Here is an 18387-nt window from a genome sequence, read left to right on the forward strand (position 1 = left end):
GTGATACAGCACAAATTACCACAGCAATGTAAACACTGACAAATGTGAAGTTTCCTCGCTAAGCAAGAAATTCTGCTTTGTAGTAAAGTACATGTTAATAGGCTTGGAGTGTAAACAAACATGAGAAGCAGTTAAAGTTAAATAAAAGAAGAAACGCTAAAGGACGGTTTTAATTAATTAATCAAATTCAACATCTTGTAGATGGCTGAATACCAAACTTAGGATACCAATACAGACTTACGTATACACTAACACAAGGAAGCTCATCAATATTGTACACCACCATGGCAACTACAAGAGAGTCCATAACAACCTGTGTGTTGATGCGAGAGCGATAGAGAAACCCGTCGCTGTCATACAGCTTCTCAAGTAAACAGTTAGGCACATTTCAGAAACTGTTGGTTTTTTGGTTTAATTAAAGGCCGTGAACAGAGAAAAGCTTAACTGCATGTGTGAACGTAGCCGCTGCATGGCAGTCGAATCATTTCAACCATTTGCATAACGGAGTCGGTGTAATCAGACTGCCTGTGCTTGTGAGACCCCGGCTGAGCTCTGCCCTGCCTTCCCCATCGCTGCAGCGCTGCAATCAAACATAATTAGAGGTCTGAATGTTTCTTCCCTCCATCTTTAGGAACGCTTTCAAGTGAAGAATCCACCATCTGCTTACTTGGAGAAGCTGAAAAGCTTTGTGGATCATGGAGGAGTCAGTCGAAAGGTACATCGGAGCAAACTCAAATCAAACATTTCAATTTCAAGCTTCTCTTTGTTTTCGAAAAAAAACCCATTAACTTTTTGAAAAGGCCTCATTGATTTTTGACCCTTTGATAAAATTCTTGATCTTTTTGAGGCAGGAAATAGAGAAGCACCACAAATATTTTACTGTAAGAAATATTTGTGGGATGAAGTTGGCCCCATGTGTTCAGCCAGAGTTACTTTGTGTGCTGTGATAACTGTTCTGTAGTTATTAAAAATATTTAGGACACCCCTGTTCCTGACTGCAAATATATCCAGCATTCCTTTATCATGTTATGTAAAGCCAAAACCTGGATAAACCAATAGATATATAATAGCCATAGACTATAGAGCCTTGGCTATATGTTTAGAATAACTGAAATGTTTCTATTTAATTCTATAAAAATAATAAAAGAAAACCTCCAAACTACCCTGGCTAGTCACTAGGTATACACTGACACATCTCCAGCTAAGCCTTGTGGCAATATACAGACTTTTTTCATCACCTGTAATCTAAAAGTATTTGAAACATTGGTATTTCAGCTGATTTATCTAACAAACTAAGTGCAAACCAAATCCAGTCCTGAGCTTTGTGCATTCAGCTCTGCATGCAACTCAAAGACCACTCGATGGCTCAGCAGCTTGCAGAACCACATTTAACTTTAGTAATTGTTGTTTTTTTGTTTGTTTGTTTTGAATTATCAGTTTCCCGAACCTAAATAACTAAAAATGGATTGCTTTAAAAGGACGAAGAGCAGAGAGGCACATAATGATCAATTACTTAATATATTGATTTGTTAATGAGCATAATAAGATGTCTTTAAGTATTTTTTGACCTCATGCTCACCTTGTATACGCTTTATCAGTTTAGGAGACGCGTCCAGGAATCCACACAGATCCTGAGAGAGCTGGAGATTTCCCTGAGGACCAATCACATTGGGTGAGTCTCTCCCATGTGGGTACAATATGATTTTACCATTGATGCAGATAAGAAGCTGATTACATCACAGAAATTACACCGGAGCATGAAATACAAATGTGAATTCTCCAACCACCTGCAACACATTTAATGAAATATTGTGTCTATTAGCAAAATTGTGACTTTTAACTTATGTAAGTGTTTTTAAAACACTTCTTTACTAACTTTTCTTTCCATGCTCTGCCTAAGAGTTACATTTATTTTGTGTTGTCCTGCTAAAGCTGGGCTCAGGAGTTCTTAAATGAGGAGAACCAGGGTTTGGACGTTCTTGTGGATTATCTGTCTGTCGCCCACAGCGCTGTCACGTAGGTATCAGCTTAAAAGATATCTCAGAGCAGTCACTACTGAACTGTCTCAGCCACACAGTCACTCAATTAAACACGCTAGTCCAAGAAGGTCACAAAACTTAATCAACAATACTTTTAATGGTGAAACTCACAGATATGAGGTGGAGACTGTGGACAATGGCACGCTGCCCACAGACAAAGGCAAAACTACTGACAAACCAGGGGAAGATCTGAAAAGAAGTGCCAGCAACTCACCCACACACAGCGCCCTGAAGGGCGGCAAGGCCTTCACAGTCAGGTACAGTATGACAGACGCCAAAACCATGGAGATAGATGTATGGGCTACTTTGATTTATTTGACTGATATTACATTAAAATTACTTACTGATGTTATTGATACTCTGAAAAATGAGAAAAGTAAAATGTTAAACTGACCCTAATCACTAAGTGTTTATCCAAAAACATGCAAAAATAGACACACAGCCGAGGGTATATCGACAGGACGCCCATCCTCCATATCTCACTGCAAAATTTGTTAAGGATTTCTTGAAGCTGGCTGCAGGGACCTATTTCCATTCAGCTGATGTAATCGTAGGAGCTCGCTCTCAACCCAGGGGACTCAATTAGTACCACTTTAAAAGCTGCCGATGTGGCTAATTTACACATAAAGTGTCCTTTGGAGTGTGTGCTGTGATGCACTGGTTTAATGCATAAGTGAGAGTGATTGGTCACTCCTAACAGCTCGTTTGGGAATGAGCATGTTATGTGAAAAAATCCAAATCCGGGGACTCAAGGTTGGTTTACACACAGACTAATGAAGAAGCACAATAAAGCAGGCTTTGCTGTGGGCACACTGGTTTGGACGTCCCACAGCAGCTGCAGACATGTCCTTCTTATCTTTCTGATGGGAAGTGGCTGCATTCCTCTCATAGCGAGTACGCCTCCATACGTAGGTGTTTGGGGTCTTTTTGTTCAGACGCCGTGTGCTTAGGTGTGAATGTGAGACATGTCGCTAAGTGACGCAAAATACCATTATGAGAGCATGCGCTCAGTGGTTTTGTTTTCATCTGGTGAATGATGGCTGGCATGAGTATTATTTGAAGTATTTACTGCAGAAGTTTTTCAGCTTCTCAAAACAGAGTCTGCAGTTTCTGACGATGGACTCTAAATAAATAAATTATTTCTAAATGAATTCATTAAGAATTAGTTGGCATATTCTTCCTAAAAAGTGGGTAAATGGGTAATAATTGTTGGCTTTATTTTCAGTGCTATTGTAGGTCTTATTAAAGCTCTTCAGTTAAGCCTGAGTTAAACCTGGCTGATTAACCTCTCTGAAACAGGAAAGCCTTGAGGAACTCGCGTGTTGTGAGCCAGAAAGATGATGTTCATCTCTGCATCATGTGTCTGCGTGCCATAATGAACTACCAGGTACTTAAAACCACTTACACACTTTATATATCTATGTATTATTTATTTATTGATCTTTGGAGTTTAACTTTTATGTATTTCCCATCAGTCATTTTCTAAAGGTAGCAGAAAAAGTCAGATTCAAACTTATTCACTTATACACTTGTCCTTTTAAATTTATATTAAGAAAAAGATGCCATATGTAAGGTCAGAGTTCAGTTCAATTTTAAAGTATTATTTCATTTCAGCAGTTCATATTGTTTTCTGGTTCGCACAAGAGCCACTTAATCCAGTCACGTTTCATTTCATTCTTTAATCTTATTTGGAGAACTGCTGGCAGATTTTTGTGTTTTTTTACTTAGTCGGGGTTTAACCAAGTGATGAAGCATCCCTCCTGCGTGAACGAGATCACACTCAGCCTCAACGACAGAAACCCGAGGTAAACACCACGCACAACCTGAACATGAAACTATATTAAACTATAAGCTGAAAAATGTTATGTTAATTATCTAGTAGGGTTCAGGAGGGACTTTAAAGTAGTTGCTGGGCATTGCACAGTGCATAAACGTCAATCGTCTTTTCAGGACTAAAGCTCTGGTGCTGGAGCTGCTGGCGGCCGTGTGTTTGGTGAGAGGAGGTCATGACATCATCCTCGCCGCCTTTGACAACTTCAAAGAGGTCAGTAGAGTCATTGCAGTGGCTGACAGTCATTTCATGTATTTTTCAGGCGTGTCATTGGTAGCTGCTACTTTAAGAGATCCCTGCTTTCTGTGTGAACATTAATTAACTGAATTAATTTGAGCTTCTGATTGATTTAATCAACATTGGTGAACAAGAAGATGACCAGAAATAAGCTGAGACAGCTTCTAATAGTAATATCAAAACATGCCTGTTAGATTTAAGCTGGGCGCTTGCTGTAAAGGGGATTTCTCCACAAGTTTCTCATTTAGAGCACGAAAGGTTTCGGATTTTTAAGACCAATATGGACATTTAGTGATTTTAAAATGACTATTTTTTATTCACATTCATTATATGTAGTTTTTATGAGTTCTTACCAAAATAATATGAACATATAATTTAAAATATAATGGAAAATATCAGTTAATCCGCTGAGATCTGGCTGAAATTGAAGGTTTAAGTCATAGAGTAAATAATTTGTGCTATTTGAGCTGCAAAGATCTGCCTTGTTTTCCAGTTTTCTGAACCACTTATCCAGTTCAGAGGTCTAGGGTCTGCCTTGTCATTAGGATACATCTTGAATGGACTGCTTGTCCATCACAGGTCTAACATACCTATAGCCAATTTAGAATCATAGATTATCCTAAAAACAGGTCTTTGGACTGATTAGAATACCCAGAGAAACCCCCACAGGAACAAAGAGATCGTGCAAAGCCAGCGATGGTGTTCAGCATTGATGACTCATCTCACATTCACACAGTTTTTAAGTGATCAGAAGCTTAACATAGATCCATGGCACAGCACTCACATACCAGCAGGTTATGGGGGAACCCCAGGTCGAGCTGCCCACCGTCAGCTGCTCAGTCCAGCTGTTCCTCCACCAAACAACACTGACCAAAGAGGCATAAGTATGTGAAACACTTGCTGAGCGGCCTCTCACCTCTCCTTGGCCTTCTCCTGTCTTTGATCGAAAAAGCAGCACCTGTTGCTTCCTGTGGCTGTGGAGACAGAAACATAAACCTGAACCAGGAGAAAACATTCAGGAAGTTAAAAGCTGCTCTGCAACAAGCAGAAATCCATTCAGCTTCTTTCAGTTACTTTCAGTGAGCTAAACTGACTCCTCTTATTAAATTGCTTCTTTGGTCACTGTTATGTTAATTTAAATATTAAAATTTGAGCACATTTCACATTTGAGCTCATCTTAAATAATGCATTTACCCTGGAGGAGTACAAAACACAGAACAATTTTATTTCAATTTATACTTAAAGAGGATCTTTTCTCTATTTCTCGCTCTGTATTTTCATTAAAGGATCTGACTAGGGTAGCTTTGTATCATTCACAGTTTAAAATAATCCCTATTTCTCTTATACTGGGTTTGAGTTGTCTTCTGCTTTAAAAAAAAGCTGTCTTAATTCACTCCGTTCGCCAAACATGTGTGTCCCAGTGATCACAGAGGCTATGTTGTCCGGGGCTTTCTGCACTGTCTCCCAAGGCAGATTAGTCCTGGGTGAAGGGGCAAATGAAGAGTCATTCAGATGATGACATGAAAAACAAAGAATCCAGGGTCCAGTTTACCCTGCCTGGCATAGAGTAACTGGGGCACCACCCTGGAGCCAGGCCTGGGGAGTGGGCAAGGGAGAGTGCCTAGTGGCAAAGCCTTAGCCCATGGGGCCTGCTGGCACAGCCTGAAGAGGAGACATGGGTCTGTCCTCCTCTGAATGGATGGATGGTATTCAGAGATCTTTAGAGTGCTCTGAAATTTCACCTACCATGCAATATCCCTGGGAATTGGTTGGCTGGCTGGTCGTTAAGTCGTTAAGGCAGAAAACAAGATTTCTCTGCGTGTTCATGTCAATCCCATTCTTTTATGTTTTGGTGTTTGTGGAGTTTTTTTAATAAGACTTTTATATCCATGTAAAAAAATGTGATGAATTAAACACCCATCCATTTGTAAACCCTCTGGCTGCATCAGCTTTAACCCGTTTGATTAATGTGGCATCGATTATCAGAGCTGTGACTCGAGTGTCACCGTGAGCGGCGCTTGTCGTCGGTGCCGCAGCAGTATCGGCATGTGTGTGTGGGCGAGAGCTGGAGGAAGATGGGGAGAGCGATAGAGGCGGGCGGGCGCAGGGCCAGGAGCTGGCTCATGTGTCCCTCAGCAGCAGAACATGGGCTTTGTTTAGGGTTGTGCTGGCTGTTCGATTGGCCTGCTGCATTATTCAGCAGACATGAGTGGGCAAGAACGGGGCAGGCAGATTACCACACAGCAACGGATGAGACAGGGAACCTGCTGACATGCCAGCAGTTAGGAAAACACAGTCATAAAGAAGCCACGTTTTCCCTGCCAGGCAATCATGTGGCACACAAACACCGGGGATTGTTTGCACCTGCAGAGCGAGCTGCAATCATCCCGCGCTGGTTTTATTACAACCATTATTTCTGTTTGTCCCTGAAATGAGCTGAAATTCTCCACAAACAGCAGCCGACAGAGCCTCCTCTCTCTCAACGCTGCGCTGTTATATTAGACCGCATGTTTGCTGAAATCCTGATGCGTCGTTACGGCTGTAACAATGTTTCTGTGTGAGCACACTGCCCCCATGTGTGCACACACGGGGAAGGCAGCAAGCTCCAAATCTCCACGGACGTCACCTATAAACCTGCAATGAGCACAATAAAAAGAATAAGAGGGTTGTATACTCAGCTGTTGTTTGATCTGATGTTTATTATTATTATTATTTTCAGGTTTGTGGGGAGAAAAACCGATTCGAGAAGCTCATTGAGTATTTCCACAATGAAGAAAGCAACATCGACTTCATGGTAAAGCAGCAATTGCATTCAAATACATGCATGCAAAACTCTCTTTTCAGGTTCACAATGTAATTACAACATATGAAAATGTATTTGTAGAGTAGAAAACATCAACATAAAAAAGAAAAGTGCACAGATAACAAAAGAACAGGAGATAAAAACATGACATAGAACCAGAAAAAGAGTGTGATTAATTTGGAAGATGACCAGATTTAAAGATCAGGTAAGTCTATAATGTGAGAGCAAGGCCGTGCAAGACTTCAAAGTAACAAATGTTTGTTATTCTAAACCTGCTTTACAAGCTGTGAAGTTTTAATGCGATGAGCTGGAAAGTCTAAAACGATTCAGCAGATCCATAAAAATACGTCACATTTGTCTTTTTGGCAAATGTTCAGTTTTTTGTCTAACAAGCAAAAGATCCCAGGTTTATTCCCAGGAGGAGACACAGATCCCTTTGCGGCTGTGTTAGGAAGAGCATCTGGCATAAAAACTGCCAAATCCAACATGTGGAGCTGCCAGATGTGGAGTCCCCTTAAGCAATCGACAAACCTGTCAGCAGGAATGACGTTTGTGATCTAACTGGTCAGTCTCTGGCCTCTTAATGAGTTTCGATCTTATCCTCAGGTTGAATAAGGCCAGCTCTAAACTGACATTACTACAGTTTAATTTTTGAATCCCTCCAGGTTGATGCTTTGTCAGTGTTATTTCAGCATTAACATTTTATTTGAATTATGCTTTTCTTTTTCAAAGAAATGCATAATCATCAGGGATGTGAAATTCCCTTGGAAATTGTTTGTGTTTATAGCACCTGTGATTTAACAATCTCTCCTCATGTCTGTACAGCTGCAGCAGATTATTGTAAATCATTTGTTGATTGATTAAGTGTAGATCTGAGATGGAGCTTCAGTTGGAGTTGACTGGTGGTGTTTTTCTAATACTGGTAACTGCCAGAAAAAATGAATAAATCTATTATTTATGTGCACATTTTGCTCTCGCACACAAAAAGTCTGCCTCTGAAAAAAAACCTCCTTTGTGTGAGAATTTACAAAAACAAGCTAAAATAATAAAGAATAGGGGTAATTAGTTTTTATAATTGAAAGCTTTCAGGCTGAGCCTTTCGTGAAATGACAGCTTTTCTTTTAATTAGACAGATTGTGTGCAATTATATATAATATGCAGAGTGCTGTGAATAAGCCCGGCTTGTGTATTTCTAAAAGTTTGTTCTCCACTTTCTTTTAAACAAGATCAGAGCTGTAAGTAGAACAGCTGAGGACGGTAATCCAAAGTCTGCCGCGAATTCAGAATTTAATTTAATGGTGTCGAAAATTTGCAGGAGAGGAGTTTATTTAAGGTTACTTTTGGAGACGGGAGGAAAAAAAACTCCTCGACTAATCAAAGAATCGATCAGGAAACAAAAAAGAAAAATGCTAACTGCAGCTTCCCGGAGCCCGAGATAACAATCTAATAACTGAAGTTAATGAGTTTGTAGTAACAAAAGGAAACGCAACACAATCTCACCCCTGAGAAGTGATTATTGCTGCAGTTGTTTATTGGAGAAAAAAGAACAATTAGCGAGTTTAGTTTTAAAGGTTTTCAGTGTTTCCTCAGTCAGCTGTAGGAGCGGCTGCCAGCTGTCTGGGGCTGCGTTTGAGTCGGCTTGAAATCTGCAGAACTTTTAATTGGCCTCTTTAAACTTAACAAACTCAAAGTGGGAAACTCTGGACAATTAACAACAACTTCACTGAGAAGCAGATGGTCTGAGGTCACAAAATATGCCTTCCACCAAAATGAACATTACCAAGCCTGTGTGAAACATTTTATGTCAGCGGTACTTGTTCACATGTCGTGTTCTGAAGCTCGTGTCTAATATTGTGCAGCAGCTGCTCGTGTCAGCAGTTTGGCCTCCTCGCTTTCAATAGCTCTACTGACGTTCTGCTCTCTGTAAGCAGACTTTCTTTATGTTGTGAATGTAAACTTTTAAACTTGTAGCCACTGTGATGTCACCTATTGGTTTGTCAAGTCTTTTTTGAAGCCATTTTGGTTGCTGCAATCCTCAGAATCCTAATCTGGTCACTGGACACTGGTCTGAGTAGGCGAGGCTGGTTCATGTTGTATAAGTTCATTCTTTTTGCCCACCAGGTTGCCTGTATGCAGTTCATCAACATTGTGGTCCACTCAGTGGAAAACATGAACTTCAGAGTCCACCTCCAGTACGAGTTCACGCAGCATGGCCTGGATGATTACCTGGAGGCAAGTGTAACCTTGTATGCTAAATTAACAGCTTTAAACTTATCTTAGACTCAGAGTCACAGCTTTCAGTTAAAATGTGTTGATTATTTTTCACTCTGGTCTTTTCTCTTTGTAGAAATTGAAGTTCACAGAGAGCGACAGACTGCTGGTGCAGATTCAGGCCTACCTGGACAACATCTTCGATGTGGGCGCTTTGCTGGAAGATGCTGAGACCAAGAACGCATTGCTAGAACACATGGAGGAACTGCAGGAACACAACGCGCAGGTCTGGATGTAAATGCATTAAATACAAACTAACCTTAAAGACAGCCTGTATCATAATATTATCACCATGATTTCCATCATTCTGGCCAGGACAGGTTTTCAAATAATCCTGTGAGTGTGGATGAACACGCTCACAGGTGCAATGGTCACATGGACCTCCTCATGCAGTGTCGTTGTCAGAGCCGATATTTATTCACCTTTCAAAAAACACTACAGAATAACAGGAAATACATCAGGCTGAAATAAACCTGAATATTTTCCAACTTTATTGATTTAAAGCAAAACTGCAATTGTTTCTTTTATTAAATACAGCTAGCTTATTAGATAACCCAAATCTAAGTCTAATTGAGACATTTCCTCCATTTTTGTGTTTAAGAAATTAAATAATTTCATGGCTGCCACATTATATCACACAAATGAAGCAGCAGCTGAATCTGTTGAATGATGCAGTTAACAGGAAGCCGATAGACTCATGGCTCTAAAGCTAACTAGCTTAGCCTAGCTTATTCGTGTTAGCTTCCTTCTCTAGTAAAATGCATATTTTTTAAAATTAAGCTACCAAAGAAAAAATCATACTATGTGTTAAACTCTCCAGCAGAAACATGCGGTTACTATTGAGATTATCTATACAAAAAGATGTTTGGGTGAAATTTTATGACCTTGATTAGTCTGGTAATGAAAACTTTAAACATTACTGTGATATTAATCATGTAGGAATTATGTCAGTTTTTTTTGTAAACTCAAAATTACACAAGCAGTACATACATGAGAGAAAATGTAATACATTATAAATCCACTTTACTGTTAGTTTTCTTCTATGTTTGCTGCTCTCTGTGTAAAAATACATTTCCCCATTACCCATGACCACTCTGGTGTCACAGCTCAGCAGCAGACTTCAGGAGACCGAGACTGAGGCGATGGAGAAAGCCTCCGAGCTTGAGAAGAAGCTCATTCAGACCACCAAAGAAGTGGAGCTCCTGAAGGTAGAGACCAGCGAGTTCATGCTTACATGTTTTTCCTACAGAAACACAGACAGTGCCAAGCAATCAGATGGTAACAGAAACATCAGAGCCAACATATCAAACATGAATCCACATCGTGTCACCATGTGACAGATAAAGGTTCCTAGAATAAGGTAAATGGGTGAACGTGGCTTGTAATGTAAAAGCTTAGTAACAGAAAAAAAGGCCTATATGAAGACATAATAATCCATTTCATGTTTCTGTGCTTTTATTTGTGTGTCTTCTCTTAAACACCAGCAGAGAAATAGTTCATAAGTAATCCCCTTTTTTAAGAGTACAGTACATTTATGGTTTTTACTGTCTCCAAATTAGTTCCACATTTAAAAAAAAAGAAAGTATTTGAACTCCTTTGTTTTTAAATTGTGCAAAAGATAAAGTAAAAAAAAAAAGTGCAGTTTTGCAAAATTTAATAATAAACTGAAATAACTGATCAGCTTTTCTAGAACTGATAACTCGGTGTTTATGGTTAAACTCAGAGTTGCTTGAACCTGTTTTTTAGCTCAGGGCTCAGTTCAAATCCATTTACTGATAAAGACTTAAAAAAAAAACCCACTCAATTCTGCCTTATAGAGTTTTTGCTGCTTGATATTTTTGTTTGTGGTTCCAACACGAGGAAGGATAAAAGCTCGGCCAGTGATCTTCGTCTTTTTGTTTGTTTTACAGAGAGGAAAAAAATCAATCGCTCAGCTCTGCCAGTATCTTAATAACCTGTAGCCATCGTTCTTTTCCATCAGGGTCCAATTAAATTTCCCCTGTTTTGCTGTCCCAAAGCTGTGACCCACTATGACGAACACGATAACTACAGTATGCAGAAACCTCACACCTGCACCACATGTCCTCCACATGGAAGAGATGTGATTTGATTTTTAAGCACCTTTCTGCATAAATTTGAATGCTAACGAGGAAAGAAATGCTTCCTGAGATGCTGAATTCTCTTTCTCACTTCAGGCTGATGAGTTCAAATTAATATCAGACATGTAGCGTGCAGAGACAAACGTGTTGGCATTGAAGTACAGCTTTGAAAATGGAGGAACTAATTGGCTTAATTAGGGAGAGACTGATTGTTCTTGTGAACGTTAGTCAAGAAAAAGCACATAGCAGCTCTCTCACCGCAGGTACTCCACCTGGTGACTGTGATCTGATTAGATTTTAGTGTTGCAGCTGCATAAATCTGCATATTAATGAGCCAAAGTGCTGTGAGCATGCATGTTCTTTTGCCATGAAGATCACACCAGATCACATATTTCTTTCTTTCTTTTTTTTAAAGCTGACAGAACAGGTCCAGCCTGATTAAAGTTCTGTATACGACACATCTGCTTCTGTGTCACAGGAGAGTCTGCGGGAGTCTCGCTCGCAGGTGATTCTGCTGCAGCTGCGAGAGCAAGAACAGGAGCTCAGGCAGGAGAGAGAACAAGACACCCAGGCCCTGAAGGAGCTCGAGGTCAAAGTTCAGGCTCTGGTGGACCAGGGTCTTGTCCAAATGGGGCGCTCTTCCTCTGGACACCTAGATGTTCAGGTGGTGCAGCAGAACATGAAGCAGAAAGGTCGGCACTGTTTTATCACACCTTCCTAAATCCTCAGTAACCACACACACACTCACAGCGTGAACAATTCAAGTTTGAGTTTTATGAGCTGGATTCAGAAGTTCCCTTTTTTAGTGACCAGATACCTGTGCTACATCTATCCAGGTAACTGCAAGGTGAACTCTGGGTTTACAGCATTACAAAGGTGATGCAGTGGTGGCACATTTTCATGGTAACTTACCTGCACATAGACTAGGCCTACCTTTGATTTCTGTTTTTATAACTCAAGATAGGAGATCAAAAGATCTGAAACCGCCATCGAGTCTGAAAACTGCATCGTCAGTTCGAGGTGATACTTCAGACCTTGGTGTGCGGATAATAAGAAGCTCTTTGTATTTCCCTGACGGGCACCATTATGGGATATTGATTCTTGTAATCAGATTTATTCCTTAATTTTCCTTAATTACAGCTACACTGTAACTGCGAGTTAATATGTAGATTATTTCCTGACAGCTGCAGATCAGGTCGATACAGGAAACAACCTTCAGGCCGTTCCTACAACAGAAGCTCCTCCACAGTCGGAGTCGGTACAAGCTCCTCCTCCTCCTCCTCCACTTCCAGCTCCGTCCTCAACCACAGCTCCACCCCCACCTCCTCCACCACCAGCAGCTCTCCTGCCTTCTGGAGGCGGAAGGACGCAGGCGTCAGCAGATGCGACTGCGGGGACCTCAAGTGAGTCCACAATCAGAGCAAAGTGAAGGTCTTAAAGACTTACTAGTCTTTAAAAACAATCAAAGGTTTAACAATTTTTGTTCATATTTTATTTTCTTGTGCTTTATATCTTAAAGAAAAGACTTTTTTTTTACATCAAATTTGAAAATGAGGAATGATTACAACAAGCAAAAACCTGCTGGAGGTGTCCTGGAGTTTTTCCAGCTTTTATCGAACTGATTGTAGAGATTTAAAAATTGTTAAACTTTATATAAAATCAAGAACTATGACAGAGAGTGGAGACATGTTGGAGAAACCAAAGTTTGCCTGATTCCTGCCTTGATAATCATTTTCCAGATCCACTTTGGGAACTTTTAGTAAACATTTCAGTGTCTTTTCTTGTGAAACTAACAAACGGCAGCTTCCCCGATGCAGTGTTTGGGAAGATATCTCTGTTACAAGACAAACATTTCTCTTACAGACTGTAAAAAGAAGAAGGCCATTCAAACCAAATACCGCATGCCGCTGTTCAACTGGCAGGCCCTCAAATCCAACCAGGTGGCGGGAACAATCTTCAGCGAGCTGGACGACGAGCGCATCTTAGAGGTTTGTTCATGTTTCCTCTGCTGTCCCATAAACATCTGGACCTGGCCTCCTGCATAGACAGTATTTAAAAGATGCACGCAGTCAAAATGACCACACCTGCTGGTTTTGGTCGTTGCATTTTGGAGGCTTAATTTGGAGTGAGAGGGTGCTGTGCTAAGTTTTCAGGTAGGTTTAGCTAGTCTGGTTAGGAAAAGCTGCACACAGACAAAGCTAATTAGTAAGTAACAGACTAATTATGCTCGAAAAAGTGACTAAAGTGGGAAAACAAAGTTCTTGAAAAGTCATTTTGTCAAATAATTTATTAAACATCCAACAAAAGGCACCACAAACACTGGGCAGATGAATTATTAAAAAAACAACCAAACAAATAAACAAACAAATAAACCCTCACCTCCTGAGGGTTTATTTGAAGGTGGAACAGTTCCACCTTCAACTCCTGAACAGCTGAAGGTGGAAACCACCCGTAGAGACCCAAACAGTGTTTTATGCCAGGCTGTCAACACACTCTGCAGTGCTGCTGGACATTTTAACATGAGAGTCTATGGGGATGACCACAGGTTTGGAGTCAGCCTCCAGTGGCCATTAGTGGAACTGCAGTTGTTTTGGTATTTCTGCACTGGCTTCATTTTTGGATGTGGAGGTGGTGGGTTGGGTTTTAATCCAAATGTGGTGCAAATTGTTTAGCAGAAAACAACAACAACATGCTTTTCTTCTATATTCGTGCAGTCAGTCCTATTAAGACAGATAATGTATTATCATGGGAACTTGCATGTATTCTACATCACTTGAATCCATGGATATTCTCCCATGCTTTTCTCTATTTGCAAACTTTTGTGAGTATTTTAAAAAGAACAAAACTAAATTGAAAATAATCTTTAGAACAATTTTTCCAGTTATTTCTTTTCAGCAATCATGTACTTTATCATGAAGAGTTTAGTCTGTAATAAGCTGCTATGTGACTTACAGTAAAAAAAAAAGAAAGTGAAAGTTTAATCTGAGTGTTAAAAAAATCTTAATGGTCTATGTTTCTGTATTTGAACTCTGTTATTAGGAGCTAAACATGGCTGCCTTTGAGGAGCAGTTTAAGACCAAAGCCCAGTCGACCCCTGTAGATCTGGGAACCCTAAAGAAGAAAATGGCCCACAAGAGTCCCAGTAAAGTGTCTCTAATGGAGCCCAACAGGGCCAAAAACCTGGCCATCACCCTGCGTAAAGAAGGAATGGCTGCCTCTGATATCTGCTGTGTCATTGAGACGTATGTGTTAAAACCTGTTTGTGCATCAGCTGAATAATACGGCAATAAAAAGAAAATCTGAATATATTGCAAAGACACTTTATATTCAGAATGTGCGCCGTCCCTGCAGGTACAACCTGAAAGCTCTGAGCCTGGACTTCCTCGAGCTGCTGGAGCGTTTCATCCCCACCGAGTATGAAATGAAGCTCATCCACAACTACGAGTGCGAGGGCAGGCCCCTGGACGAGCTCAGCGAGGAGGACCGCTTCATGGTGCGCTTCAGCAAGATCCCACGGCTTTCCCAGCGCATCAGCGCTCTCACCTTCATGGGCAATTTCCCTGAGAGCGTCCAGCTGATACAGCCTGTGAGTCCACGGTTGGACACCAGTTGAACTGTATTTAAGGAAAGAGAATGAAGCAAAGTTTACAATAGGGGATTTCACAGTCATGCCGAGGAAAAGGCAGTCAGTTTGTTAGAGTTTATTCCTAGAAGTGGGCTGAATAAAAGCCCACTTCTAGGAATAAAAGGCATTTATTCTGGTAATGAGGGTTAGCGCGGGGAAATTTCTCCTTATCAGCACTCTGGCTTTATATTTACTGTGGAATCACTCTTGACATCTGACTCTGAGAATTACAAAAAGTAGAACTAGTCCTTTAAAATAAAATGTTAGTGTATACTGTAATGTGCAACACTGATCTCTGCATTACTTCTTACAGCAACTGAATGCCATCATCGCAGCCTCGATGTCCATCAAATCTTCCACTAAGCTGAAGAAAATTCTTGAGGTGATTCTTACTTTTATTTGAAGTGTCAAAGAGCTCCAGTTCATGACTGAATAATAAACTTTGCTGGTCAGGCCTGCTTCTCTGTGAGTTCCTGTGAATCCTCAGCAACACCAAAATGGAATCAAAGTCACTGACCTCCTAATTAGCATTAAAAATTACAATAAAATCCTGGCATAAAACATTTTTTTATTCTTCTTCTAATTTGATTTTAAAATCCAGGTTGCTGGGGGCTCTCAGCAAAACAAAGGAAACACATTCACTGTAAATATTCAACCAAGATTTCACATAAACTGTAAATAAATGATGGACCATCTGTTTGTAATGGAGCCTCAACGTTAGCATTTTGTGGTGTTTTTTGTTCCCAGAAGTGACCATATTTAGATGAAGGTGCAGTGGTAAGATGTCAAGTAACACTAGTTTGGGTAGTGCAGGCTTGGCCAACTCCAGGCCTCGAGGGCCGGTGTCCTGCAGGTTTTAGATCTCACCCTGGGTCAGCACACCTGAATTAAATGGTTAGTTCATTACCAGGTCTCTGGAGAACTTCAAGACATGCTGAGGAGGTCATTTAACCATTCAAATCAGCTGTGGTGGATCAAGGACACATCTTAAACCTGCAGGACACCGGCCCTTGAGGCCTGGAGTTAGACAGCACTGGGTTAGTGAGCTGTATCAGTGCACTGTATACATGCAATACAAGGACACTGATACTTGTTAATTAGTTAGTGGCAGAAACCTAGAACACTAGAAAAACAGAGCCTTATAATTTGTCTCACAGACTGGTACTTATACACTGCTTTCTGCTATAAGCCTCATTCACCCATTCACATTGTTCTGTGCCTTTTAGCCTTTGCTAACAATCACTTGTACTAACACTGATGGATCCACCAGTGACAATTTAACATCTTGCTCAAGGAAACTTTGACATGTAAAAGAAAGGAGTCAGGAGTCAAGCATGAGCCAGTTAGCAGAGGTGAGGCCTAGCAGGTAGTAATGGGCCACAACTTCCTGTTTCCAACACCTGTTAATTAAGGCAACTATGCCCATTTTTTCAATTGGATGTTCATCCACTGTGCAGTTATTATGAAGGGGAAAACTTCTCATAACAGGAAAAAATGTGTTTTATACATTAGAGGAACTTCCCTTTTGCTCGCCTTGATTCTTTTTACCAGCAGAAATCGCCACTTTATGTGCATTTCAAGTATTTTGTGGTATTTTGTGGTGTACTGTAGTTTGAGAAAAGAGTGTTTTTAGGCTTTGATGGGAGTAATTTCAGGTCCAGTTCAGCAGTTCTGGGAAAGTAGCCTCCTGCTGTAATATGAGACCAAACATGCTGTGTCTTTAACTCTGAGGAATTTGTCTCGCTTTTTCCTTCAACTTTGGTTGTTGCTTTTTTCCTAAATTTCAAGTGGCATAAAAACAACAATGAGTTGTTTCTGGAAATGGAGAGTTTTTGTTTTAACTCTGTGGCAGATTTCAAGTTTTGTTTTTCACTGCAGGTTTATTTTTGAGTCGGTGTGGGCTGTATATCACACATGTTGTCACTTTGTGTCACATCTGACAACATAGTTTTCTGTCTGTTTCTGATGTAAAGATCATCTTGGCATTTGGAAACTACATGAACAGCAGCAAGCGAGGAGCAGCATATGGCTTCCGTCTGCAAAGCTTAGACTTGGTGAGAAAATGAATGTAGCTTTTTTCTGCAGCTACAGATGGCTTTTTGCTTCAGTTGCTATTTCTGTAGATAATCCAAGAATATTTAGTTCAACCTGTTGTTTTTATCAATCTAATGTCAGACTTTTCATTCTTTGCTGACTCTTCCAAGCTGTTGGACACCAAATCTACAGACCGTAAACAGACGCTTATGCACTTCATCGTCAACATCATCCAGGAGAAATACCCAGAGCTGCAATCCTTCCACACAGAGCTGCACTTCCTGGATAAGGCGTCACTTGGTAAGCACATCCTCACAGGTGTACAGTAATTATTGATGGCTGAACTCCCGTCACAGTTTACAAAGGTCCAATATCCAAGAGGACTCAGTACTTCCCCCCCAAATTAAGTAACTATAGATTAACTCAACTATGTAAAAAAGCTGCAAATAAATAAAGAAATAAAGCACAGTTTTTTTGGAGTGGTAGAGTATAATTCCTGACAGGTGGTGATATAATCCTAACTGTGAAGAAATGCTGGCCAATCAAAAGACGGGGTGTAGTCAAAAGGGAGGTAAAGGCACATAACTTTGATCTTACGAGACAAAATCGCATTTTTTCATCTCCACGTGTAAATGCAGCTGAGTTTCTGAAAATCTTCATCTGGCAGGAGTTTGAAAAACTTTGTTTTTAGTGACTCTCAGGACCAAAGGCCAAAATGCACAGAAAAATCTGTGTTTAACAAAATATCCGTGTACATGTGGATGTAGCCTGAATCTCCCTTGTAAACCACACGCGATCAAAGCAAGCTGCTGGAAACCAAAGCAGTCATGGGGCGTTTTCAGGGCAGCATCGTGTTTTTACCTTGTAACTGACACGAAACTACTGCAACCACTCATCAACCATTGGAGAAAAACCAGAAGTTGCTATGGAGATGCTGACTGGGGTGTCTGAGATGACCATATTAGGAAATCCCAAGAGGATAAAACCTGTGCAAGCCAGAGTTATTGGCTATACTTTCAAAAGTTTGACCATGTTTAACAGTAATAATAACATTTAAATAGCGTACATTTTACTTAAAACTAATACCACAGATGATGAAATGGCAAATGCTCACGAGGAGTTACGACAGCAGTAGAATCACTTTATTCATGCAACACCTTCAGTCTTCTAAAGTACATCATAATCTAATTGCTGTTTGATAAGCAATGATATGAATGTTAATTTGAAGCTCTAACTTCACCTTGAAGTCTTTGTCTCTTTTAGTTTCTGTGGACAGTATCCTGCAGGACCTTCGGGCTCTGGAGAGAGGCATGGAGGGGACGAAGAGGGAGTTCTCCATAGAAAAAGACAATCCTGTGCTGCAGAGTTTTCTCAACAGCAACGTGGAGCTGCTCAACTGTCTCATAGCCGATGGAAAGACCGCGCAGGTCGGATTTAATTATCAATAT

The 18387-nt window shown here is 40.5% G+C and overlaps 1 protein-coding gene and 1 long non-coding RNA gene across 3 annotated transcripts in view; one reads left to right on the forward strand and one right to left on the reverse strand.

Annotated features, from left to right (window-relative positions):
* The window catches only part of fmnl1b (formin-like 1b), a 39097-nt gene that overhangs the window by 14566 nt on the left and 6144 nt on the right, over nt 1–18387 (forward strand). For both annotated transcript variants that reach the window (XM_025909864.1, XM_005453688.4), the window contains exons 3-22: nt 632–715; nt 1599–1672; nt 1933–2016; nt 2153–2296; nt 3339–3426; nt 3768–3844; nt 3990–4083; nt 6827–6901; nt 9032–9142; nt 9258–9407; nt 10288–10389; nt 11759–11972; nt 12465–12683; nt 13144–13268; nt 14320–14522; nt 14632–14866; nt 15219–15287; nt 16879–16959; nt 17110–17239; nt 18203–18366. In XM_025909864.1, coding sequence (XP_025765649.1) covers nt 632–715; nt 1599–1672; nt 1933–2016; nt 2153–2296; nt 3339–3426; nt 3768–3844; nt 3990–4083; nt 6827–6901; nt 9032–9142; nt 9258–9407; nt 10288–10389; nt 11759–11972; nt 12465–12683; nt 13144–13268; nt 14320–14522; nt 14632–14866; nt 15219–15287; nt 16879–16959; nt 17110–17239; nt 18203–18366 — 2523 coding nt within the window. The remainder of the gene's footprint in view (nt 1–631; nt 716–1598; nt 1673–1932; nt 2017–2152; nt 2297–3338; nt 3427–3767; nt 3845–3989; nt 4084–6826; nt 6902–9031; nt 9143–9257; nt 9408–10287; nt 10390–11758; nt 11973–12464; nt 12684–13143; nt 13269–14319; nt 14523–14631; nt 14867–15218; nt 15288–16878; nt 16960–17109; nt 17240–18202; nt 18367–18387) is intronic.
* Nucleotides 408–10279, reverse strand: LOC102080917 (uncharacterized). Its single transcript, XR_001224712.2, has 6 exons — nt 9473–10279; nt 9309–9386; nt 6472–6741; nt 5024–5081; nt 1580–1652; nt 408–580 (listed from the first exon to the last, which is right to left on the reverse strand). It is a non-coding gene; the product is annotated as an uncharacterized LOC102080917 (long non-coding RNA).

The sequence above is a fragment of the Oreochromis niloticus genome, linkage group LG8 (assembly GCF_001858045.2).
Source record: "Oreochromis niloticus isolate F11D_XX linkage group LG8, O_niloticus_UMD_NMBU, whole genome shotgun sequence".
NCBI classification, from domain to species: domain Eukaryota; kingdom Metazoa; phylum Chordata; class Actinopteri; order Cichliformes; family Cichlidae; genus Oreochromis; species Oreochromis niloticus.